Below are 26,660 nucleotides of genomic sequence, written 5' to 3'. Positions count from 1 at the left end.
AAGTTTCCAAATGTGTAGGGCAAAATGGCCAAAAAATATTAGACATGGTCACCGTCATGAGCTGGCTTTTGTTGTTGTTGTTGTTCTACACTGACAGAGGTACAGCTTAAAAAAAAAAAAAAGTTTGTAGACATCAATACAGAGAGATTGCCCTAAAAAATCCCCAAATCCAGTTTTCAAAATACCCTCCTGCTGAACACACATGAATAGGAGCTTTTGTGTATAAAAATCTCAGAAATGGTCCCGCTTTTAAAATCTACATAGAAAATGGGGGACTCTTGGCCCCCTGGTTTCTCATTATGAATTGTAAAGACTTCAGTCAGTGGCTACAATGATTCATCATTTTCCATCTAGAGGTTTTTAAATCTGTATATTTATATTAATCACAATGAACGACTATCTCTCCTTTAAACGCATGTTCGGAGCCTGCAGACTCTGCGTGACCCAGGGGTGCTTATATAACTCAATGTGGGTGTCTGGGTGTAAATACGTGTTTATGATTTTTATAATATATATGTCTGTGGGTTGCATCTAACTCCTGTGTGTGTAATAATGTTTTTCTCTCTGCTGAGGCTTACTTCTCCAGCCTATTGTTTGAGACAACAGATATAAGTTGCGATGGGAGAGGAGCGTCGGATTTGGTGTGTATCCCCCATTTCCAATTATAGATGGATCATTACAGACAGCGGAGTCCTGAGAAGCCAGACATCTGCTCCTCACATGAATGCACTCACCTCCTAGAGACCAGGCTGCCATCATGCTCTGGAAGCTCGTGGAGAATGTCAAGTACGAAGATATCTATGAGGTGAGCCGACACCCCCGGATGCATCTTAGAGCTTTGCAGATAGAGAATTTGAGCTTCTTGACACCCCAACTGATATATATTTTTCGGCGTTTAGTCGTAGATTTCCGGCCGGTTTTCTCAGCTTTCTCTAACTTTTAGAAAAGGGGCAAGGGGGAGACTTCGCTATTCGGAAAAAGAACTTTAAGGTTGAAATCTGGCTACTTGAAGTTAGGAGATTTCTCTCGCGCGCGCTCTCTTTTTCTTTTATTTTTCTTTCTCTCTTCCTCGCCCCCCCACCCCCACTTTAAGGTTCTGATGGGGAAGGCGATGCTACTGAATGTGGGCAGAGGAAATAGGGATTGATAAAGGCAGAGGCTCTCCTCGTTTTGAGTGTGGGAGAGCATTAGATTTTCAAGCCTCATTCGTAACAGACTCGGGCTTTTAATTTTTATTTTCAATAATATTTCTGAAACCAATAACCAACGGATCCAAGTAGAGGACGGAAAATTAGAAAGAGGGAGGTAGATAGACGGCTAGACGGGTGCAGACAGAGCACAAGCCAAGGAGCCCTAACAGATCTTTTATTTCTATTTTTATTTTTTCTTGTGTTTTGCTTTCTTGGGGGCCAGTGCGTCCAACCACCCCGCGTCTGGGCATTTTTAACTCAATGTTCTGCCCTTGTTCAGCGTGCCCGGCTCTCCAGCGCTGGGTTAGCGCAACTCTCCTCGGGCCGGGGAAGTTGCCCGCCGCTGGGTGGGCGCTTGCCGCCCGGCGGGGCCGTGGCCGCACCCGCCTCTGCCCTTCTCGGTCCCGGGCGCCGACCGCTGCGGCGGCGGGGCAGCTCCGGGGCTCGCGGCGAGGCGGGCGAGGCGGGCGTCCGGGCGGGGCACGCGGCGGGACAGGGAGGGCACGTCGGCGGAGGCCCGCGGAACTTCGCTCGGAGCGGAATGGCCTAGCAGACCCGGACTTAGGTGCCAGGGCAAGAGGGAAGCGAAGGCTGGAGGAGACGTCGAGGGAGGCAGGACAGACAGAAGAGCTTCGAGGACGGGCGCCGCCGAGTCCAGGCGGGGGGAGGTCGAAGCTGGCGAGCCGGGCGACGGAGACCGTAAAGCGGAAAAGTTGGAGCGAGGAGGGAGGACGGGAAGCAAAGTCCCGGGCTGGGAGGGCCAGGAGCGCTCGGTCGGCCGTACCCAACGGCCGCGGCGGGACGCACAGACGCGCCCCCAAACCAGTGGGGGAGAAAATGCGACCCCTCCGCGCCGGGGCCACTCCGGAAAGCCCGGCGGGGAGCCGCCTGGCGGATAATGGGCCGCGCACTGCAGCGGCCGGTAAGCTCCGACTGACGCCGCCCGCCCCGTGTCAGCCGGCGGACCCGGGCTCCGAGGCCCGCCGCCGCCTGGCCGCCGCGTCCCGCAGGCAGCCCGCTGCCCCCAGCTCGACCAGCTCCTAAGTGTGTGTGTGCGTGTGTGTGAGTGAGTGACAGAGATACGGAGACAGAAGGGGAGATTGAGGAGACTCGTCTTTCTGCGGAACGATGATTAGGGTTTTCCTTTCCTCTTTTGTGGCTGTGTATTGACTGTAACGAAGAGCCGCGCCTCCGCCTGGTGGGGTTTGTTTCGGTTCGGCCTCCTTTTCTTTCTCTAACAGGCGGGATAATGGTAAAGTCGAAGTCGCTAGAAGTATCCTAAAGAATGTAAGCGCCCGAAGTGGGCAGGAGACGGGCGGAGACGGGGGCACGGTGTGTAAACAGTTCGGGATATACATACAGGGATTTCAGTGGGTTCCCAAAAGTGAGCAGGATGAAACTTGTTCTTAGTTTATGAAAAAGTAAGTGGCTAAATGGGGAAGGAGGGAGGGAGAGCAGAAAGGACTGACAGAGGGAGAGAGGAAGAGGGGGGGTGGAGTGGAAGAGGGGTAGAGACAGGAGAATAAAATGGGAGGGAGGGGTGAAGAGAAGGGGAGAAGACAGAGGAGGGGGAGGGAGAAGAGAGAGGTGAGAGAATATTGCAGGTATCCCTATTTGCCTAAATTTTCTGCTCAGTAATATAGGAGAACCCGCAAGCCTGTGGAAGGAACCTTTTTAAGTCGGGAGGAAGGTTGAACTTTAACAGAAATGGCAGTCAGGCCAGTTGAACGGGTTCCTGAAACATCCAAAAAGGTTTTCTGTTGCCCCTGGCTTTGCCTGGAAAGGATAAGTTTAGTGTACTTGAAGATTGATTGCATATATTTTAAACTGAGGTAAAAATCACGGGTCGAATGAGCAGTATAAGGAGGGAAAGTCTACACAAGGGATGAAAAGCCCCCATCTCGCCCCTGTCCTTTAGAAAGTAAGCATAATCTCCAGTATTCAGTACAAGTCTTTAAACGTCACTGTAAACAACCAGGCCCACCGGTTTACTTTCCTCTCCCCTCCAAATGATGAGGCAACGCCTTTTTATTTTGTTTTTTAATCTGCACACAAAGCACCTAGGGCGATCAGCTCTTCCCATTAGGAAAGTCCCTCTCCAGGAACAAGGACACCTACGTTCTGTAGAAGCCCCCAGCGATGCTCTCCCTCACTGCCTTGTCCAAAGGAGCAGGGGCTGCTTTACGCGTGTCCCCGGCTCAGTTAATTGAAGTTCTGCCTCTTTCCTGCTAAACTTTTTCCCCAGTCTGCCTTTGCCAGCCCCCTCGTCTGATTACATCTAGTAATTCTCCACTGAATGAACGTCATTTACAATAGTAGGGGAGCTCTGCGCTCACTGCTGCTTCACGCTCCATTTGTCCTCCATTCTCCCTTTAAAGTACTCGTGTAATATTAATAGTCATGAATATCAATTATTATGAGGCGGTGTAGGCAAGCGGAGGGAGGAAGGGGCGCCCGAGCAGTCTGAGCCCAGCTTCGGGTGGAAGAGGACTGCATCTGGAGCCCCAAAGAGCGGCAGAAGAAAAGAGGCCAAAAAGACAGCAAGAGACTGATGAACAGTTCTGTCCGTGTGTGACAGGCATCGCCAATCTTGTTTGGGGGTGGGGGGGGATTTTTTTTTTTTTTTTTTTTTTGATGGCTTGTCCTGGAAACCCCTCAAGCTCGGCTCCTGTGTCCAGCTCGTTTCTCTGCTGGACTCCTTGATTTTTTTTTTTTAATCATTGTTTGATTTTGAGCAGTAACCAGGCTTTTTTTTCCAGATGTTAGTCCACACCTATTCATCCATGGTGAGTTTGGATTCACGTTGTACCAGAATTGCATGCTCCCTCCTCTCACTGTCTCTCTGTCTCTCCGTCTCTGTGCGTGTGTCTCACTCTCTCTGTCTCTGTCTTCCTTTGAGCGCCTTTGGCTTGGTAATTTAGCACCATAATTGGACGAGGCTGCAGCTGCTTCTCTCTGCATTGTGTGTTCTCCGTCTGAGCTCCATGAGTCAGCTGGGAAGGGGGGAGGCCTCAGAGAAAAACTTTTTATTTGCCATTGCAGTTTGGAAATTTAGGTGACTGTTTCTCCAAAAAGAACCATAGGGACTTTACCAAGGCATTTCCACAGAGGAGAGGGAGAAACTTAAACACTCCTCACACACACACCTCCCCCCTTCTCCTTCCGCTTAGTTTGCCACTCCAGATAGACCCAATAGTAAGTTGTCTGGGTTTTTCTTGTTTTTCCCTTCCCAACCCCAGGTCCTTCATTTTCACACCCTGGAGTTTAATAGCATTAAATACAGAAAAGCAACCTTAGAAACAACTCCTCAGGACCACAATTCAACTTAATTTAACATGGGTTCAGGATAGGATTTCAAATGAGAGTCATTCCAATCAAATACTATTTAAATTATTTAATTCCTCGAGGGGAGGGAGGGGTGACTGGGAACTCTGAGCAGGCAGATTCCTCAGAGCTCCTGAATTATCAGGTCCTGTGGGGAGCTCTTTGGTCAGCCGGCTGGGTTGCCATGGAGGGCAGAAGTTGGTTTTGAACCGGAGGAGCAGCACAGCAAAAGTATGGAGTTTCATTTGTTATGCTTTGGACCTCTGAAAGAGTTAGAAAAAAATAGTTTAAAATACCCAGAAGAGGAAATGAATGCTCTGTATAAGGCTACTGTATTTTTAACCAAGGAATTTAGAATCTCTCCCCATACAGTTACTTTACCCTCACTCCTTTTGCCCGCTTTACACTCCCAACACAAGGCTCAGATGTTGGTTAAGTGAGTGGTGATTCTCCCCATTTTTTCCCCCAAAGCCTGGCATTTGGAATTGCTGAAATCATGTGCCCTCTGAGTCAACTTGGGAGTATAAGTTTCAGACTTTTGCTTTCCCTGTCCTGGGAAGAATATACGGAAGCCGGGCTTCTCCATTAGTCGCTTGTATTTTTTTTTTCTTTCTCTCTCTCTCTCTCTCTCTCTGTCTCTCTCTCCCTCTTTCTGTCTCTCTCTGTCACTCTGTTTCTCTCTCTCTCTTCTCTCCGCTCCCAGGACCGGCACGATGGCGTCCCGAGCCACAGCTCCAGGCTCTCCCAGCTGGGCTCGGTATCCCAAGGACCTTACTCCAGCGCCCCGCCGCTGTCCCACACCCCGTCGTCAGACTTCCAGCCGCCCTACTTCCCGCCTCCCTACCAACCGCTTCCCTACCACCAGAGCCAGGATCCCTACTCCCACGTCAACGACCCCTACTCCCTGAACCCACTGCACCAGCCCCAGCAGCATCCCTGGGGACAACGGCAGCGGCAAGAAGTGGGTTCGGAAGCCGGCTCTCTCCTGCCCCAGCCTCGGGCAGCCTTGCCCCAGCTCTCGGGCCTCGACCCCCGGAGGGACTACCACTCGGTCCGCCGGCCAGACGTGCTGCTGCATTCGGCGCACCACGGCCTGGACGCGGGCATGGGTGACAGCCTCTCGCTGCACGGCCTCGGCCATCCCGGAATGGAAGACGTCCAGGTAACCACAAACAAACAAATGAAAAGGACAATAAATAAATAAATAAATAGCGAATGCCCCTGGGAGATGGGAGGTGTGGGGGAGGGGCAGCTCCCTGTCTTCTGGGGGAGGTAGCTTCCCTCTTTAGAACAGGAATAGCTGGACACCACATATATAACTGTTTCTGTGTTGTACTGGTATGGCCCTGTAGTGGCGATTTCTGGAGGTCCGATTATGAAAGCTGGAGCCACTTGAAATGAAATCACGAAGGAGAAAAATATTTGTGTGTGTGTTGGTAGTTTAGCATCATTAGAGTTAAGGTTAGATGTTTTTTGTTTTGCCTTAGCTACTTCCTAGTCCCTTGTACTTTGTGCCACCCAGCTGGGTACCCTTCCCAACCAATTCCCCATGCATGTGCCTTAGTGGGCCTCGCCTCCTGACAAGGCAGGTGACAGACTGGGCTGCCTAGAGTCTGGAGCTTCAGCAGAGAGGTACAGGGTCCTCTCGGGCTCCAGAGGTTCCTGCTGGATGTTAAGCATGACAAAGCACATGGGAAGAAAAACATGTGCTATGATTGTCCAAACTGGGTCCTATTTTGAATGTCTCATAAGCTGCTGAGCCCTTTTTCAAGATAACTGAGTTCCAGAATCATCTCCTGAGAAATGGAATAATTGTGGGGAGAGACCCAGAAAGCCATAATTCTGCTTGGGAGTCCAAGAGGACACATACCATTTTGGAGATTGTTTTCACCTTTTGATCCATTAAATGACTGTGGAGCAATATTCTTCACATCCCTCCTCAGTCCTCCCCCTCCGTTAATATTCTCCTCTCCAGAAAGCCACTATCCCAGTTAAAGAGGCATCACGTGTTTGTTTCTTAAAACAAAAGGCTCAAAACACTCCCCCCCACCCACTCCCTAACCCATCTGCAACCTACACAATGGAGCCTGATTTGGTTGAGAATACTTGGTTAAACTAAACAAAGAAACATCAAAGAAATGATTTCTAAAAACTGTCTGGGTGATTCTGAGCAGGTCTCCCTTTGCTCCCTAATTTAAATAGTCTGCAGAAAAGATAAATATGGTTGAGAGGTATTTGACACTTCCATCTCATTGGCATAGTTGTGTATATTATGCATCATTTTAGACATACCTCTAAAGCAAAGAAAAATGAAATGGGGAAGAAAAAAGAGTACTTGAGTCCTTTTTTACCTTACTTGAAAAAGAATGTATTTTGAAGAGTTAAAATGTGGCAACAGCATCAAATGCGGCCTGTGTGCAGTTAATGATGGTTTATTGTTTCAGAGGAAATTCAGTTATTTATTATTTCCAAAAATGATGGAATCACCTGATTTGTGGTTGGATTTGCCCGTAGTAATAAGAATGATAGTTCTGTTGGTTTAATCAAGCTTTATTATCCCTGTCTGGAGGGATTGCTCTTTTTGGAATACCATACAAGAAAGAAATATTTAATAGCTTTTTAAAAAATGTACTGGGGTAATGAGTGTGTTTTGGGGAAGGGGGCGTAAGTTCTTAAATTAACCTTCCTGGGTGCGCTCAAAGTGCCAGATAATGAAAGTGGATCAACTCATCACCAATGCTGTTGGCAATGCCAACACACTAGCCGCGTCACCATCACCCCGCAGCCGAGTGACTTAGTCAACTGAACTGTCCTAAAAGAGGGAATATATTTCTTTAGTTTAGGTTTAGATTAAAGAGAGGTTTTGAGTGTTTGGCCAAATGCAAAGGACGAGAGAACATGAGCAGTTCAGTGTGTGTTGGGGAGAACAGCCTTGTCCAGGCGTCGCGCGGCAGGCTGAGTTGTGGCGTCGGAACTTGGACAGCGAGGTGCAGAGAGCCGAGAGGAGAGAAGGCTCAGGCCCCGGCCCACGCGTGCTCCCCGCCCACACACCTCTGCCGGGTTCCTTCCGCAGAAGCTTCGCAGCCTCTCCTCTGGCGAGGTGGGGTGGCTCGCCGGACTTTATCTGGACGACCCTCAGTGCAGGGGGTCGGGGGGAGACACCCCACGCCTGTTCCAAGCAGCAGGGAAGATCTCTGCTTCCGCGGCTATGACAGGCCTTCCGAGGCCCGGGTGTGCTTGACGTGACACGGGACAGGTGACGAAGAAAGGGTAGAAGATGTACCTAGGACCAGAGCCCCGAATGCAGAGGCTGTGCCCCATCTGCTCCATCTTGGAGGATCCACTTCCGAATTAGGGATCTGGACCGCATGGGGGCAAGGTGGGGGGAGCTGAAGTTACAGGAGTCTGTGGGGATCTCGCCGTTTCCTGCAGCAACGGATTGGGTTGGCTGCGCCCGACCAGTCTTTTAAGAAGGGACCAGAGAGTGCCTCGGCCTGGACCTCAGTCACTGTTCAATCTCAAGAACCTGTTCTGTGTTCCGGATCCACCATCCCCCCGCCCCTCCCCCCAACCCCGGCCCCCAGCGGCAGACCAGACAGATCCCCAGGGCGCTGCTGGGCCAATGGGCTTCCTAGCGAGGGGTACTCACCTGGCTGAGGCTTGGTGTGGGGGTGTGTTGGGTGACCCGGACACACACGCAGAGGGCCAACGCCCCGACCGTGAGAGAAGAGAAGGACGGGAACTAATTAACCAAATGCTTCTAATATTTTTTAAACGAAACTATAAAACCCTGTCAATTTCTATTTCAATTTACTCGCAGGGGCTATTAAACTAGCAAATCGCTGTTTGGGTTCTGGGTATGCTACATTTCACCCATTGTGTGTATGTATGTTGGGGGATGCAGTGTTAAAAACTCAGAAGAACAGCATCAGAAAGAAAGATGGAGTGAGAGGACACCTAGTTTGGAGTTAAGTTGTCGTGAACACCTCTTCTTTCCAGTCTGCTCTCTAATCTCTCACCTCTACTACCCCTGAGTATAAACATATCAGGATGTTGTCAAATCTACACCCTCTCTCTCTCTCTCTCTCTCTCTCTCTCTCGAACACATTCTAGTATCTTAAAGCAACCCCTGGTATCACTTTTAACTAAAGAAGTCTAGTAATTACGAGTCTGAGTTGTTTTTCCGCGCTTCCGCATGCAGTCCTAATTAAATCTTTACGATCCTCCCTGTGACGATTAAGCGCCAGCATGCTGCGTGAATATCCTGTGCAAAAACCCAGCAGGCGGCCGTAATTAGATAGAAAATCAGACAAGAGCCTTCTCATTAACTACCACAACTACCCCACGTCGCTGATGAGGCGTATATACATATTTACGTATCGATGTGAGGGTGAGGTGTGGGGGCGCCTGGGTCCTGGCCTCTCAGATCCCTGGCCAGCCCGCCCCCAGACACAGGCGATTATTTTTGTCTTGAATGGATACCTCGCATTGTAGACACAAGGACAAAAAAAGGGGGGAATGGGGGGGGGGGGGGGGCAGGGTCTCCTGAGGAGTTTCAAACAAGTTATATGAAGTATTTTTTTAAAAGAATTTTTTTTACTATTTCTTAATATGTACATGGCATGTTGCAACATGGAAAACGGTTCTTACAGAGAATAACAATTTTCCTCACCTTTCCGACAACTGAAGAGTGACTATTAAAAACGAAAAGAAACAAATTAACATGCTCCCTTCGCGATTAGATCATCTCATTTCTAATGTGCTGCTTGTTTAGGGTAGACAGTCTCCTCCTTGTGATGAACACACGCCCTGTCTGGGGATGCAGCGTGAGTGGGTGGAAGGTGCTGTGAAAACATAGCCTCACTCTCAAGCCCTTTGCTTTTTACTTCCCTGTAGAGTGGGTGACAAACTGGTCCAAACTTAGGTTTCTAAGAATCAGGGAAAGCAGCAGTACATTTTAGAAAGACCTAGTATTTATTTTTCTTTGGGAAATGGAGGAGGGAGTACAATACTTTTGGATGCTCTGGGATACACAGCCAGAATTCTGTTCTTGTGCATCCTGACAGTAAGAAACTCATTCCAAAAAAAAAAAAAAAGAAAGAAAGAAAAGAAACTCATTCTAACAGGTATTTCCCCTCAGAAGTGCTGCCAACACCCAGGGTTGAAACTTCCCTTTTTTAGGATAAGACTGTGGCACAGAAGATGAATGCTCTTTGCCATTACCTAGGTGCTGCCTGGGAGGATCTGAGTCTCTGTATCTGTGTGTCTGTAGTTACTTCCCTCCTAACAGGTGTGTTTCTTGCTGGGAAGTAGCAGCAGCAGGATGGGGGTGGGGAACAAATTGTGCAGGTTCCTCTCAGGGATTATCATGCAGCAAGAAATTCATAGCACACAAGGACATGTATGGACTGCATGGGTGTGCGGTCCTGCCAGCTTGCAAACGTGTTCCTATGTGTTGCTGTTTGCATTCCATTCCAAATTGCTCAGACTTTAATTAAAATCCCATAATGTAAACTATTATGTATTTGTAAAATGACTCTAGGGTTAAGATGTGCTGGGATAGAATTGAAAACAGAAATTATTCTTACTAATATTGGTGAAAATCTTTCAGCTATTGCCAAATTTTCACAATTCATAAGAGCAAATAATATAAAATTTTATATGTCTGTGTAACATCTATGTTTAATATAATAACTAAACCAATACTGCATCCCAGATGTCTCTCACAGTTTCCTTTTTCCTCTGCTTCCATTGGAAGAATTTATAATTTGGGTGAATTTCATTTCCATGTTGATTTGGAGGTAATAATGATAATAATAAAACCTCCCTTTGTGAATTAATATAAATGGAAATAACAGAAACTCCAGTTTGGAATGACATGATTTATGTGTGCAATTCTTTAATATCCAGTCAATTTGAATAGTGATGTTTTTATATTCACAGTCAGTTGAAGATGCCAATAACAGCGGCATGAATCTATTGGACCAGTCTGTCATAAAAAAAGGTATGGATTATCCCTCCCAAAAGTAAGCAAAGTTTTCCTGTGCAGTCATGTCTTTATGAGTTTTCACTTTGGGGGATTTAGTTATTTTAGAAGACAGAAATGTTTGTTCACAGTCATAGGACAGGGGCTGTCCAGATGAAAAAGGCATGTCCGGAAGAAGGAAATTTGGGGGTGGGGGCAACCAAAGGCAGAAGACCAGATAAGACACAGAGGGACAGAGACTATTGGTATTTTTCTCAGGGTACATTTGGTAACAATTCTAGATGTATCTTAAATAACTGAACTACCATCATGTATGAAACTGACTAGGAAACACTGCTTTCAAAAATGTGCTATAATTATTTCATTGATAACTGGAATTTGCTGGGCTAAACCCAAAGTTGTTGAGATAGATCCTCTTCTTGTTTTTGTATTTGGTGTGTGTGTGTGTGTGTGTGTGTGGTAATTCTGTTTCCAGTTCCCTGTGTTTTAGGAGTTGTCTCTTATTATGTTTTAAAAAATTGTGCCAAATGTGTTGCTAAATATGCACATCCTAAGACGTTGAGACAGCCTATGCCCATTCCTAAATCTTTCTACATATGCATTCATGATTTAGTGTGACTGTGGAATCACCCCATACTGTTAAAGGGCATGTGATATTAACAAATGTTTGCAGTCTCTTGTACAGCTGTAAGCAAAATAATTAACTAATTAAACTAATTAAATGTAATTACAATAACTCATTTCGGGCGTATTGCAGCTGCTTAATTTTTCCCCCTCTCTTCTGACAGTCACTGAGAGAATGCCTGGTGATTAGTGTGGCTGCCGAAGGCCCAAATGTCACTCACATGCCACTATTTAGGAGCCTGAATGTGTAAACAGTGCAATCTTTAATTATCACAAGAACTGGTATTTGGAGATAAAATTTTAACTACTGTAACCCTTGCTTATCGATTCTGGAAAAAGGCCTGTCCTTATATTTGGTGTCAACAATCTCTAGCTTCAGTCATTTATGATTAATTTGAGCCACATAACACTCACAAAAATAATTGAAGAAAAAGTGCTTTGGAAAGTAACCCAAAGTCAAGCTGTTACAGTAGGAGCGCTGTGAAGTCAGAATTCCAAACAGGGTTAGGTATTCTAAATTATCTTCTTTTATACAGACAGAAAAAGTGGCTTTAAGAGGTGGAGGATGGGGGGGGGGGGAGCTGTACTTGGAATAATGCCATTTGGCTTTGGAATGTAATATCCTGAAGAAGAAATAGTAAGATTTGGGGCAAAACTATTTATTTTAAGTGTTGCTCCAAACATCCCTCCCTCTCTGCTTTAGATAGTATCATTTCATTTTTTATTTTATTATTATTATTATTATCATTATTATTATTTTAGATAGTATCACTCCAGTTTTTAATGCCAGCTTTTGGGTTTGCTCAGACACCCAGTCTTGGTGCTTAGATTTGCAACTGTGCTGACAGCTCACTTTCACCATTTCCTCTGGGGTCCTTCTCTTTTGGTTAATTGCTGGTTGATGAGGGTGAGTAGGGGAGGGTGGGGAGGCACTTCTCCATTGGCTTTTTTGTTTCAGCTCCCCCTCCCTTTTCATGGAAGACTTGAACCCCTGATCTACGGGTTCTGTATCCTAGAAACAACATTTGGGCTGTCAGTGGGGCATGCCCAACAGATGACCAATCAGAAATGTTATTAATAGGTAGGCCAATAAAAATATTTGGAACTTAGCTTGCTTAACAAAACGGAGCTGAAAATGTTCTTAGATGTGGGATGCTTGGGTTTCAGGGCTTGTAAATGTTTGTCAGCAAAATGTGATTATCTATGTAGAAGGTATCTCCAGTAATAAGAAAAGGAGAATATTGACTGAAGTTGCTGGTTCTATTTTGAAAACATGGAGTACTTTTTCTGGCTCTGAAAGCCTTTTTAAAAAAGACTTTGTGCAGCTTTAAACAACTAAGTGGCATCCCAGTCACTTTGTTGAGTTAGAGGGCAAGGTATGAATATGAAGTGTTAGGTTAACTCCATTATTTAATATTTCAGATATTTGCTTTATTACATGAAGAAAAGATCCTAATATATGTTTATATTTAGAGAGGCATAGGTAAAATAGGAATAAGTGGTTGATTTACTGTTCTAGATAACTATGAACCACTTAAGGGTATGGATTCACTTGCTCCTTCCTGGCCCTCTGGTCTCTCATCTTTGTCCCCTCCTCTCGCCTTTAAGGGATCTCTCCCAGAGATTAATTTCATTAAAAAGGAGGTAAGAAAGTTTCTGAACTAAATTTTCTTAATTTCAACAACTAGCAAGGGACTTGGTTACTTTATGTTCTACTGGGCTTTTAGAGCAATTTTTTTTTAAAAAATTATGTTTTGTAGAGAGATTTTTAAAAGTCTGCCTCGTTAATAAAAGTGCAGCCACTGATCCAGGTTCGGATGTGTCTGCCATTATGTATACTGAAGCCAGAAGACTTGGGCATAAAGGATATATATCTTTATGTCTCTCACTCTAATTATTGAAGGGCTCCCTCCTAAAATTTAACCAGTCCAATTTTTCACCCGTGTTGATATCACCCTATAGATTATAAGCTAGCTCTCTTGTTATGTTTGCTATCTGGGCTTAGCTGACATTTCTGAAGTAATTTAGTTAAGAGGAAATGAGTTGTTCCCAGTAGAGAGAGCAAACGAGTGGAGTGAAGGTAGCCAGCGTGATAAATGGCTCTTTCATTTGAAGATCTCCAGAGCTCGTTTACGGCTAATTTTCTGTATTGGCCCCCTTTGAGCTATTAATGCAATCGGCAGGGACCGTGGCCCCTCTCCTCTTAGCTGCCCCATTAGAGCTCCCATTAAGATGCCGAGTCTCAACTCCAAGGCAGGAGTGGAGGGAGTAATGAAAGGTACTTTTTAAACTCTCCTAATCTAAACCGGCAGAGGGTGGTTAATACGATTTGAAGGGGGCTGGTCAATGAGCAATCAATAAAGTAATAATGAGAAGGATTCGGTACATTAACAGTCTAAAAATCCAACGAGACATTAAAAAATCATTCTTAACTCTCAGTTCCATTAAGATTAGGAATCTGGGCTGGGGAGGGGGCAGGTTAGTGCCCAACTGATACAAATGATCACTGCCACCATCCTATAGCTTAAATTAAAAAAAGGCTCACCTAGGCTTTAAGAAAAAGTTTTCGGTGCAATCAGAGGCTAATATGCAATCGGTTTGACACCTTAGAGAGCAGAAAATATGCTGGGATTTCTTGGAAAGGCTTGCATGGCTGGAATCCAAGGTTCAAATGTGACTGTGGGGCATTTTGATTGGTCTTAGGGATATCCTGTTTGGTTAGTTTCAGTTCAACCTCAGTTCTCTCCCACTTTTTTCCCGTTAGTTCTGGCCCCTTCCCCATATAAACACTTTGGTTAGTGTGGATTTTCTTTGGGGTGGGGGAGGGGTTATGAAGAAATTGCCAATTTCATTACAATGTTAGGATTCTTCCTTCTGACCTAGAAGGTAAAAAGCACCAAGAGTGTGTCAGAGCCTCTGAAAAGGTATGAGTTTCCCCTCAAAGGAAGAAGTTCGCATTTCCAGGGCTGACTTGGATCCTAACAGGTATTTATTCAACTGGAGATTCTAAGATACATTCCAGCCACCCAGGGAGTAATCAGAGTTCACAGAATTTCAAAATTGGAAAGGTGAGTCACTCTTCTCCAAGTCCCACCCCCCTCCACTCCCAGTGAAAAAACTGAGACAGAGAAAAGATAAATGACTTTCTCAAGGTCCCACACACAGAGTAAGTGATGGGACCCAATTCAGTTTCTAGACTCTTAGACTTTGTCCCTGGAGGGATGTTAACCCTGGATGTTTGTAGTTCTTTATATTCCAGCTTTCTTTGTAAGAATCCTTTTATTTTTCTTTCCAGGAATTTGGTGCTCACATTTATAGATGTGCTATATATCCATGTGAAATAACATTTAGCCCTCAGGTAGATTAGAAACAATGCAAGTATAAAGGAAGGGGATGTTCTGCTAGTGAGAAGTAATTATTTCAAGCAATATTCAAACTCTTGGTAGCTTCTTGGTGTAGCAGACATATTTAAGTCTGAGTATCTTTCAGGGGGGACTTATCCTTGAATCTATTAAATGGGTTCATTTCTTCCCTTCCTCGCCACCAGCAAATCAGAGCCATAGAGGGTCTGTTTGCAATCAAATACAAAGATATCAAGGCTCCAATTTCATACTTAAGTTTAAAGAATACAGATTAAGTGCTAGTCTATTAACCATTTGGCTCTCTGTAGTCCACTAATGAATAATACTTTCTCTAATCAGTCTTTCTTCTTCTCTCTTAAATAAAATTCCAGTCACTGTAATGAAACATTGATCAGTTTTAAACCTTTCTTCTTCTCCCCAATATAATGCAAGAAAAAAAAAAGGGGGGAGCAAGTTTTGTGGATGTGACATCCAGGAGTTGGTCATAATATGCAATGGAGAACCAAACGGGGGGGGGGGAACCACCGGTTTTAATATATGCACAGAAAATTGTAAACATGTAAAGAACTGAAAGCTTCACGCTGAGTTTTGCTATGCTCCATTTCCTTACTATTTCCTGCTGTCGCTTTAAACCTATCTTAGTCATCTCTGGGTTCCATGAGCAGGAACAGTGTGCTCATAATTACTAACAAATCAACCGGGCCCTGTTGCTTTCTGGGTTTATTGATAAGCTGGAGGAAAGCAGAAGGGAAAAGACAAAGAGAATAAAATATGGGGTTAATCAGCTGAGCTAAGCAGGTGTGAGAGTGGAAGGGAAGGTAGATAATAGTGCTAGGGATTTTAAGGAAAGTTAGGACAAGAAATGGGTAGGATCTATTCTACCTAGACCTAGTCTAGGGTCTAGGTTTAAGGCCAGAGTAGGAGAGGGTTAGAACCTAAAGATGAGAGGGTAGAGGGTAGGAACATGATTTATACTTAAATTAAGAAAATGGAAATATAACCTGAAGCATGTCTGCACCAATAGTTTGCCTCTTTGGGGGGAAAACAACAACAACAAAAGAAGAACAGTGGTGTGCTGACAGAACCTAACTGGATTTGTGATATTTAAGTGATAATGCATTTGTGAAAGGTACAGCCCACAGGAGGGAACAATATACATTCCCCATAGGAAATGGCTCTTGTCAGGTAAATCAGGCAATTAACAATAGTGAAATTAGAGGGCAGGTTATAAAGTGTCTCTAAAGGCCTGGCTCTTCAAGAGATTTGACAACTGGGACTCTCAGAAGCAGATAAATTACACACCTAAGGAGATATTTTGTTGTCCAATATGGGAAATTGGAACTGAACTTACTATGTTCAGCTTAGCGAGGTTCTTTATTGTTAAAATATTCTTTCTAAAAAATATTTAATAGTATTAAATATTAAATATAAAAACATTGCTGAGTGTCGAAGGTAGATTTTTGTGCAGTTTATTTCTATAGTTCTTACCATGTTAAAATTACAAAAGGCCATCATCTGTATTTTGGGGAAAAGTTTCTCCAAGATTATCTGATGTTAATTCCTATGATCATAAATTATTTGCTTAGAGTTTTTGAATATGAATCTGAAAGATGAAAATTGAGAGTATTGCAAAGAATAAGACGGATCAAAACAGATGTAGATGTTGTATAAGAGAATTAAATAACAGGGTGTTCCCACCCAAATCACTCACTTTTAAATAACTTTAACTCCATATTTTACTCAAATTTAATTAATACTTGCACTTGGACTTTTTAAATTTGGCTCACTCTCAAATGGGAAGCAGCTTCACTGATAAGAATATCATGAGGGGAATCAGAAAGAAGAAAGCACCCTCTGTTGTGCCCCACCACCATCACAGCTGTGCAGAAGATCCAATCTGTTACCTAACATCATTCACCTGCCCTGAGACAAGGCTTTGGACTCTGTAGACAGATCCAGATATACCAAAATGTGTACTAAGAAGTAGCAAAAGGGAATGGTCCAGAACCCCCATCCATTCTCCTAGGAAAATCCTTTTCCACAAGAAGTTTCTAAAGGGCCAAATGCAATTCCTAATAAATAAGAAATTTGGGACCTACCTGGCTTTCAGCAGTTTCTAGACAATCATGGAGGTCTGAATGGCAGAATCTGTAGTAGAGAGAATAAGCTGTCACAAAAATACTCAGTGTTGGTTATTCTGTTCTATACAAGGGAGGTTGTGCACCTTGTTTGATATATAGTATTCTAGGCTCGAGATGGTGGAAAGAGCTGATCTTTCCCCTACCAGGATTATAGGATGAGACATTGTGTTTATTAAAGAGAAGGAGTGGAAACCTTTTTCATGACAGATGCATGTTCAACAAATACTGTTTGAAGATTTGGGAGCTTCATATCCCACTGGAAGTAGCTAAGGTGTGAGGCAAGTCAGGAAAAGTCACCTGCCCTGTGGCTTCTAGAACCTGCAGAAAGAGAATGGGCTTCAGCTGTGTAGAACTCCGAGGGAGTAAGATGGCCAGCAAGAACTGGGACATTGACCATTCATTATTCCTCATTCCCAGCCTTCTGGTTCTACTGAGCCCCGCCTCTTCCTGAGGTACAGATGACACTGAAACACAATTAAACAGACATACAGGCTGGAGAGACTGAATGAGCCTGGGTAGTAGCAGTGGCAACCAGCTGTCAGCTCTTATTAACTTCTGCATAAAACATACCTTGAGTGCGGTTTGTTATCAATTACTTGCCGAAATGAAACAACTGGGGCAAGGCAAGACCTCCGCTCACATGAATTAGAGTGATTGGTTGATTGATCAGGGCACCTGTTGTAAATCATAACTGCTCCAATCACCAGCCTGCGCTTTAGTTAATTTGTAAACAAAATTCATGTCACTGTGGAATTGCTTTCACTGGAGAGGAGCATTTGGGTTCACTTCTAAATGAATGTATTGTTATGATGTAGAGAAGAATGAGATCCACTCTGGAGCAATGAGCATCTCCTTTGAGCCCAAGCATAATGGTATTACTTGGCTGTTCTTGAGCACAGTGTCTCTGATAGGGCCCACTCTCCTGTGCTCTCCAGTGATGACCACATAAATGGGTCCAATAGGAAAGGAGGGAGGGGTTCCCATAAAGAACACCGATATTACCATTTTATATCATTTATAGTATAATCACTTTCAGACTTCAGCACCAAATGTGGTTATTAGCCTTAGGAGACCGTTGAGGAATCTGAGATTCAGAAAGGTTCACTGAGATGTCTCAGGTCACAAGCTAGCACATGATGAAATAGGATTCGCCGGGTTTCGCAGCACAATCCAAACTCTAGGCCGTGAGTTTTCCTGATTTATATAGTGAGCGGGACTGTGGCAAGCGACACGCATAGGTCTACACACATGGGGTAAGTTTCCAGAGGAGTGATGGCTTTTCCATTTGTTTGTACACAGTGCTCTGAACGCACGGCAGCCCTACTGGAACAAACACTTCCTCCTCCAGCTTTCCACTTGGCGCCTGTCCTGTGGCCTCGCCCCTGCGCACGCACCGACACATTCTATCAGCCGGTCACCAGGATCGAAACCCGGTCACCTTTATGGCATTTTTTTTTTTTTCCTCTCTAGTTCCGGTTCCTCCCAAATCTGTGACTTCTCTGATGATGAATAAAGATGGCTTCCTGGGAGGCATGTCCGTCAACACCGGCGAGGTATTTTGCTCGGTCCCCGGCCGTCTGTCTCTGCTCAGTTCAACTTCAAAGTACAAAGTAACTGTGGGGGAAGTTCAGAGACGGCTTTCGCCCCCCGAATGCCTCAACGCGTCTCTCCTCGGCGGCGTCCTCAGAAGGTAAAACCCCCAAACCGGTTATTACGGGGTGAAGGAAGAGGGCTCTCCCGGAAACCAGCCGATAGCCGGACGCAGTTGCCTAGCAACCGGGCGTCCAGCGCGCGGCCCCGGCGCTGAGCGTGCAGAGAGCCACGGCCGCCACGTGCTGGGGGCCGCGCGCGCAGACGCCGCCGCCCTGGGACCCACGCGCCGCAAGCACGCGCCGCTCGCTCTCCCGCTGTTGTCAGTGCTGGGAACCTCCCTCTCTCCCTGCCCTGTGCCTGGCGCCTGGCTCTTTTTCTCCCCGGGACACTTGGAGGGCATTCTGTAGCCTGAGTGAGACTCAGAACCTACACACACTTATCTAAAACAGACGTTTCATGGAGTAACCTGCTTTGTACCAGTAATGTACTGTAATATTGCTCTGTTTTGTTTTAAAATATGGTTGGCAGCCGACTAAATTGGTCACTCACTGCCCACCAAGGCATTGTTCCCTGCAGTTTGAAAAATTCCATGCTAGACTTGCGACCTCCTGTCTTCAGTAAGAACACCACCAATAATAACAATGAAATAGGAATAGTTATTTCTTGGGGGCATTCAAGTGCTCCTTAATATGGGAAGAAGACACTCCATAGACTCCTTTGGGAAAATGGGGGAAGAGATGGCTTTTATCTTCAGATTTACAGCCTTCCCCCGGAATTTCTGCCTGTGCCTGGTGGGAGGGCAATTTGGTAGTGTCTCTAATATGAAGGTAACACTGTAGGAGATGAACTTTTCAAGTTAGCCTCTTTGGGGAGTTGAAAGTCCCTTTCTTCCCTGAAAGTGGCTGTGTGAACAGTACCACAAGAGAGGTCAGAGTAACTTTTTTTTCTTGTATTTTTGCCCAGAATTTAACACATAGAGGGAGAATTTGGGGAGGAAGTAAATGTGTGACTCATGGATTTTTCTCACTTTGAATCCTCTTGCTCTGCTCTCCTGAAGTGAGTGAGCCCTTTGAGCCCCAGAGTGTGGAAGTTTCTTTCAATCACCCCTGGGCATTGAGCGTGTGTGTATAAAACTTGCTATGAGATTAAGTGAGATAATCAATATACAGTGCTTATCGCATAACTAAATTCCCTAAAGTGTTAGTTTAACAGTTACTGCGATTACCATCATCATGTTGGTTTCATGTTTCAGTCTTCCTTCCCCTTTTAACCCAACTCCCATTTTATATCGACTCTTGACCCCTTCCTTCCTGGAAAACCCCACCTGTTTCAGCTAGTTAGTGCCTTCTCTCTGAACCACCCAGTTCTTTCCCTCTTTTCAGAAAGGTTGTGCTTGCCCAGTTTATGTTCACCTAACTGGCTCCATTACAAGGAAAGAGCTTGTGTGTTGCCTATGCAACTTCTACCTTTTCTGGACCCACAACCTAAACCCTAATTATTCCCATCTGGTATCATTTTTTTTTCCTCACGAGATAAAAAAAAAAGACTCAACTTTTTTTTTTTTTATGCTCTGTATTGCAGAAATTAAGCAAACCTCAGCATACTATCAGCAAATAACCAAAAGGAAAGGGGGAAAATGTGCTAACCTCGAGTTAAAACCTCTTCAAGCTCCACTGGGCTTTAGATTGCTAAGTCTAAACTTTGTTTCGGGAACACTCTGAGGTTAATCAGAATGTTAATTCTTGCAATTTCAGAGCCAAATCGAAAAATGGGGGGAGATCTTTGCGAGAAAGGCTAGAAAAAATCGGTTTGAATTTACCCGCGGGCAGGCGCAAAGCAGCAAATGTCACGTTACTCACCTCCCTGGTGGAAGGTAAGCAAGACGTGTGGCCACTTCACGAAGTGGCTGAGTTTAACTGTTGGCTGAAGGCTGACATTTTACACATTTCATGATTAACTGGAAATCATTGCGATTGTTGTGCCCTTATGAGTTTGATGTCAAGCGGCTGCCTGAGAGAAGTTCAAAGGTCCTTTTACTTAGAGGGAGCTGGCAATTGCAGAGAGGCAAAGGGACATGTGTGAGGGTCCCTAAGCTCTGAAGAGTGCTCAGGTCCAGGCGTTAAAGCAGTGCAGGGGTCACCTCTGCCATCAGGTGCAGGATGCAGTGTGTGAAACCCCTCTGCATGAACTCTTGCAAGGTAACTCCGGAAGCAGCAATGCATTCTAGACCTCTCTCCTTCCCAGGTTCTACCTCTGAATCGTCAGTAGTAGAAAACACATTGTCAGTTTATCAAACTATTATTGCATTCGTGACCCCTATGGTTATTTTAAATCTCATGCCACTCCCAGGGTCCTATCTCCTACTGATTACCTGGGACTTATTATTGATGAAATTGGCTTAGTGAAGCCAATGAGGCCTAGGAAAAAATGGGATCGAGGGTGGTGGTGAGGAAACAAGGAGGGGAGTCACATAGGACCTTCTGTGAAGATTCATTGATTGTGAATTAAAGGCCCATAATTAAAACAAGCACATTCTAATTTGCTCATCATTTTGGGGCTGGGAATGATATTTATGGTATATAATAAACAGGATCTTCTACACAGTTGAGAACAAGAGGATCTGCAGTTAATTTGCAGGATGGGGAAGGGATAGGAAATACAGCCAGATGGTCCTAATGAAGGAAGTAGAATTTTCTCTAGAGTCTAACATGTTAGTCTTTTTTTTTTCTATTTTATGGATGTGATATTATGACACTCCTATGGTGAACTGATTTTTGGAGATCTTAGAACATGCAATTAACAACCATAAAGTCATCACATTCATAGGCTTTGCACTTTGCCATCTTTAAGGCAAAATTGTCTGGCCCAAACTTACCCTCCAGGGGCAGCAGTCACCAAATTTCCTTATCACACTTATTAGCAGTTGACTCAGCCCCTGGGAGTGGGGTGGGGTGGGGTGGGAGGTTGTTTTTTGCCCTTCAGGGAATTACTAATATCACTGTCCTTATTTTGTAAAAGCAGTCAAGTTAATCTCTGTCCAAGATGTGAATTTGGGTGGAGAAGGGACGAAACAGGAAAACTACTGAAATTCCAATATTCATTTGGCAGTTTTCAGTTTTATGGATCTAGATCATTGTAAGCATCATGCCTGAAGTCTTTTTTTTTTGTTACTGTAATGATGATGATTAAAAGTAAGCCATGCCCCTTAAAAATATGGTAACTATGGGATAATTCAACATATCTCTTTTTCATGTTTGGTATCATCCCTTGAACACCTAAGGCTGTGCATTAAAGGGTAATAATGCTTTATTTGAAATGGACTTCCACATTAGCCGAGGAATCTCTCAGGTGTCCGGGTTTTCTGTAGTTGCTGTGTCATCTTGTTCAGTGGAAAGTCCTTAAGTAGGAAGATGATGACAGGACCCTCTAAGGAGAAACCTGAAACCTATCAGGGAACTGACAAAGAATGAATACTTCATTGCTGGACAGAAACACTTATTCCATATATGTTTTACATATGTTCTTTAATATATGTGGGCATGTACACACATGGAATTATGGTTATATGTATATTAGTTATTAATAAGAGGGGTTTTTTTTCCTAGTGCAGTTATAGGAAGATACAAAAGATAATACAAAAGATAGGAATACTTTTAAATTTTATTTAAAGCAGGTGCAACAGGTGCTTTTAAAAGGAGGAGGGAAATCTGGCTCCAATATCCAGCCAACTGTCTAGGTGCAATTGTAAGGTGACTCCTGAACACATCTGCCCATCTTTCTCTTAAGAGAAAGCATGGGATGTAGGAAGCCCGAAGCTATCCCGTAGATGTCCTAGGACTTCGCTAAAAGGATCATCAAGGAGAGGCTGGAAAGAGCAGCAGGAGCAAAGTTTCTTCCATCAACTTTATGGCCTGAGAGTCATTTTTATTTGGGCTTCAGTCTCACCTTTGCTTTTGCCCCCAACAGCTGGTCTCTTCTGTAAATACCAACAGTTGACTAGGAAGGATCTCTTAGCCTGGGATGATTAGGAAATGGGGACTGATTATTACCTCTGCTGCTGTCTTTTCAGGAGAAGCTGTTCACTTAGCTCGGGATTTTGGGTATATTTGTGAAACAGAGTTTCCTGCTAAAGCTGTTTCGGAGTATTTGAACCGGCAGCACACCGACCCCAGTGACCTGCATTCCCGAAAGAATATGCTGCTGGCTACCAAGTGAGTGTCCCAGACCCTCAGCCCTCCCACCCTGCTGCATCACCTCATCAACTCCTCGGGCAGGGGGCGTGGGGGGCGGGGAGGGGGGTAAGTGCTGGGGAGGCAATGCAGCCCCCACTGGTGGAGCAAGGAAGCAGCTCAGTGGTAGAAGCAGCTTTTGCAGCCTGTGGATTGCTGGCAAGGAGCTCTCCGGGCTCCACCCTGCTGCCCTTCTCTCTCTCCTCTCTCCTCCCTCCTCCCTACCCAGGTTGATTATGGACTCTGGGTTTATCTGGGTCTGCTCTATTACCAAGTTTGTGTGTGGGGGGGAGAATGGCTTTATTAATATGAATCCAGGCTTTTTATAGTTCTTCTCCCCAACCCTGGGGAGACCAGGCAGACTTTCTCTGGGTTGGTCCTTGTTCGAGTTCTTCCCCAGATCCCTAGGTGCGCATTTCTGAAAGGTTGACCCCTCTCTGTCATATGCATGCTCCGGGTGTCTTTATGTCACCCACGTGCACCCATCTCTACCCACAGCTCTAATTATTCTCTTTCCGACGTTGCTGTTTGGCATCTTCCACAGACGCAAAATTTACTACAACTCCAGAGGGGAAAATAGTAAATCTCTGGCTAAATTTAGGTCTAGAGCTCATTTGAACTTTTACAGTGGGTTTTCTATTTATTTGATTTACTCCTGTCTTTGGCTTCGGTGTCATATTGTTGGTGTTTTATGGCCGGCTCAGGCCTGCAGTGGGCGGCGCTGCGTGCACCCGCACGTTTCTCTCGCAGGCTGGGCCCAAACAGCGGCGCTCATTTATTTAGTGCTGGAGGACGCGGTTTGTTCCGTTGACAGCGTAATTTAAAGAAATATATGGAAGGCTGAAAAATCATTTGCTCAAATTTGTCCAGATGTTTTTGAGACGTGATTGGAATTTGATTGCCCCTTTCCGCAGGGTCAAAAAATATTAATGTCCCAGAACTTTAATTGCTTACAGACCCTGCTTTGGGCTTTGAAGATTTAGAATGTTTGACTCCAAGCATTTGTTCTCCCCAGTTCAGAATTTCCTTTTTGGCACTTTGGTAATGAGTACAGACTTAAGGAGAGACTTCCTTAACCATCTCTTCCAACGATCAAAACCTGGCACCCATCCTCTTTTTTGGAAGGTTTCCTTCTGACGCACCAACTAGCAATGTAATAGATCTATTGCCCTTCTGCCCCTTGCCTCTCTCTCTGATGGTCGGGGAACTGTTGGTGCTTCATGAAAGAATAAATGTACTTTGGGGAAAAAATAAAACTAAAGTGTATAAATCAGGTAATAGGATTTCCCTAAGGAATGCTTGTAACTTCCCCCACCTCATCACCTCTTGAAATCCTGTAACTTCACTTAGAACACCAATTCTTAACCTGGGGTCAGTATCAGAATCATCTGGGGAGCTTTTCCAAGGTATTTATTTGTGGACCTAGTCCCAAGCTCCCTGAATTGGAATGGGGGGGGGCAGAGGCATGGATATGCGCATTTGAGCCCTGCAGGTGATTCTGAAGTACCCCAGGCTTAAGAGCTAACCTATTTAGATAGATAGAACCCTTACCTATCTTTTCCTGGTTTTAAGGATGTAGGTGTGCATTTCGAGTTGAGAAACCAGTAGTGGGGACGGTAGAGAGATGGTGTCTGTTAGGATTCTCTACCCGCCAGTCTTAAAACCAAAACCCTTTCTCTTGCTGCAGGTGGGAGTCGGGGGATGTATTCTCTGTCTCGTTCAGCCATTACTCCTCCTGGGAGTAATCTCCCTGGCAAAGGATGCCCCAGGGTCACTCATATGGGCCTGTAGGTACCTGCCTTGTTTACCTGTTGTCCAGGCTCCACATGTCCCCAAATGTCAGGCCATGAAGAGAGTGGAGGGGTTGGGACTGGAACTCTGTAGTTTTTCTTCTTTCTCACCGCGCCCCCCCCCCACCCTCCCACAACCAGTGGAAACAGACTGACAGGAGATGTCTGCCAGTCTGTGAAAGGCTATGGCCTTTGGGATGTCATTCCTCTGACTGGTAGCAGAGCCAAGCCATTGGACCTTCTGGGCTAAAACCCTCCTATATTAACCCTCTTGTCCACCTCCTATATTAAAAATTTCTCAAATAAGCTTAATTCATACTTAGGCACGCAGGATTTCTAAGGCTGAAAGATTCCTCTAAATTGTAGTTGCCTTGAGGAAATAAAAACCTTCAACAAATAAAAATCTACCCTCCCGTGTCTTAAACACCTACCTGTAGATGGTTAAGGTTTTTTTTTTTTTAAACAATGTAGGAATCCTTTTATATTGACAACAATCCTGTTGTACAATGATTTTCAGTAGCTTGTGCTTAAAAGAAAGGGTGAAAAGGGGAAAAGGGGGGAAAACATATCTTCCTCCCCAAATACTACAGGTAAACAGATTTTTGCTTTAAATGGAATCAGCATTCTCTCCTGGAATAAACAGTTGCATGCCCTGGGCCATGCAAGTCTCCGGCAATCTGCTTCTGTGCCAGGGACAGGCTTGTGGCTCAGGGGCTTAAATCTTTCAGGGCTTTTTGAGTCTGATCACCAAGAGGTTAGCGAGGCAGAGGAGAGAAGGGGGAAGGGTTTTGTTTTTGTTTTTGTTTTTTTACAAAACTGCCAGGTAAGAGCCAAAAATTACTGAATATTCAAATCCAAATGCTAAAGCCTAGCGAATTTCCCACGCAGACTTTAAGCGGTCCTGGAATGATGGGGGGAAAGATTGGATTTGAGAAAAAAAAAAAAAAAGGCAAGGCTTTGGGATAGAAGGGGTGCATAACTTCCCCACCCCCGCTTTCCTTCTAGTCCCAGCTGCTCCAGAAGGGAGAGCGCTGGGAAGGGAAACAGAGCGGAATCGTCCACATTAGCCTCGCTCTCCGGCTCTATGGTGACCGGGCGCCTCTGGGCTTGTGTGAGCGTCTCCTTTCTAATGCCAATGACAACGACACTGAATGATTCCCCCCCCCCCCCGCCCCCCATTCCTTTCCCTTCTTCGCAGGCAACTCTGTAAAGAATTTACGGATCTGCTGGCGCAGGACCGGACGCCCATCGGGAACAGCAGGCCTAGCCCCATCCTGGAGCCGGGGATCCAGAGCTGCCTCACGCACTTCAGCCTCATCACGCACGGCTTCGGCGCCCCGGCCATTTGCGCCGCGCTCACGGCCCTGCAGAACTATCTCACCGAGGCGCTCAAAGGCATGGACAAGATGTTCTTGAACAACACCACCACTAACAGGCACACGTCTGGGGAAGGCCCAGGTAGTAAAACTGGCGACAAGGAGGAGAAACACAGGAAATGAAAAATTAAAAAAAAAAAGAAAGAAAGAAAGAAAGAAAAATGTTTTAAATACAAAAGGAAAACAAAAAATTTAATTTTAGCTTTAAAATGTTGGATTGGCTTGGAAGAATTATATTAGGTAGAATACACATACAATCAAATTTTAAAAAAGAGCTAAATAACTTAAAAAACTGAGGCGTACAACGGAGCAACAATATCGGTTCTCAGTGTCTATTTCAAGATACACTTGGAGACAAACGTCTGGATTTTCCACTTCGGTTCTTTCGAGCTTAGTAATACTGATAATAAAAGAAAACCATGATTTTCCCCCTTTGGAAAATAAACATAAGACTAAACATGAGAAAACACTAACTTATTGGAAGAAAATCGGAGAAACGTTGGTGTCAGTGCTTTGAGAGTTGGTTGACTGAGACGCACGAACTCTTTAATTTTTAATATTTTTTTAGGAAACTCTCTCGCAGTCCCCACCCTTTCACCTCACCTCACCCCTCTCCCAGCCACTCTTTTCTACGTTGCCCGCCCTCCTTCCCACAAGCTGTCACGGGAATTTTCCGGGATGAAAATGAGTGTGGTTAGCCCCTTTGCGTTGTTTCAGTCCCCTCGGTACCCCGCCCCCGCCCCACCCTTCGTTCTTAACTCACCGGCGCCCAGCTCCCGGGCCGTTGGCACCCTTGGGAGGGCGAGGGCGGGCGGGGAGGGAGGCCCGCGGTGATGCCGGTGGGGCACCAGCCAGCGGAGCAGAGGCTTCTGCGGCTGAGGAAAATCCAGATTAAGTTGATTCAGACTCATCATCAGTTCCTTTCAGAAATGTTACTAATTCCCAGCCTGGCCAGCATCTGCATACAGAGAATCTTGAATTTGTTTTATTTGTGTCATCTACCAATTTTAAGAACCATAGTAAAAAAAAAAAAGCACAATATGAA

General features: G+C 45.1%; 1 protein-coding gene and 1 long non-coding RNA gene across 4 annotated transcripts; one reads left to right on the top strand and one right to left on the bottom strand.

Moving 5' to 3' along the window:
* The first annotated feature begins 339 nt into the window (after positions 1-339).
* On the top strand, positions 340-26,660 carry TFAP2B (transcription factor AP-2 beta). Of its 3 annotated transcripts, XM_032864543.1 has the most exons (9): positions 340-468; positions 669-805; positions 3,950-3,976; positions 5,218-5,676; positions 10,458-10,518; positions 18,098-18,317; positions 19,975-20,093; positions 22,290-22,431; positions 25,438-26,660. In XM_032864543.1, the coding sequence occupies exons 2-9, from the start codon at positions 725-727 to the stop codon at positions 25,736-25,738; spliced, it is 1,410 nt and encodes a 469-aa protein (XP_032720434.1). In that variant the 5' UTR covers positions 340-468; positions 669-724; the 3' UTR covers positions 25,739-26,660. The 3 variants fall into 3 exon arrangements, with proteins under 3 accessions (XP_032720434.1, XP_032720435.1, XP_032720436.1); XM_032864545.1 differs by lacking the exons at positions 340-468; positions 669-805 and adding an exon at positions 2,788-3,757; XM_032864544.1 differs by lacking the exons at positions 340-468; positions 3,950-3,976 and having other exon boundaries at positions 498-805.
* Positions 16,905-17,497, bottom strand: LOC116871710. Its single transcript, XR_004383487.1, has 3 exons — positions 17,198-17,497; positions 17,022-17,091; positions 16,905-16,945 (listed from the first exon to the last, which is right to left on the bottom strand). It is a non-coding gene; the product is annotated as an uncharacterized LOC116871710 (long non-coding RNA).

This window comes from Lontra canadensis, unplaced genomic scaffold (assembly GCF_010015895.1).
Source record: "Lontra canadensis isolate GAN:19392208 unplaced genomic scaffold, GSC_riverotter_1.0 scaffold27, whole genome shotgun sequence".
Classification (NCBI taxonomy): domain Eukaryota; kingdom Metazoa; phylum Chordata; class Mammalia; order Carnivora; family Mustelidae; genus Lontra; species Lontra canadensis.
The sequence above is the reverse complement of the archived record's forward strand: the minus strand, read 5'-3'. Positions and strand labels throughout refer to the sequence as shown.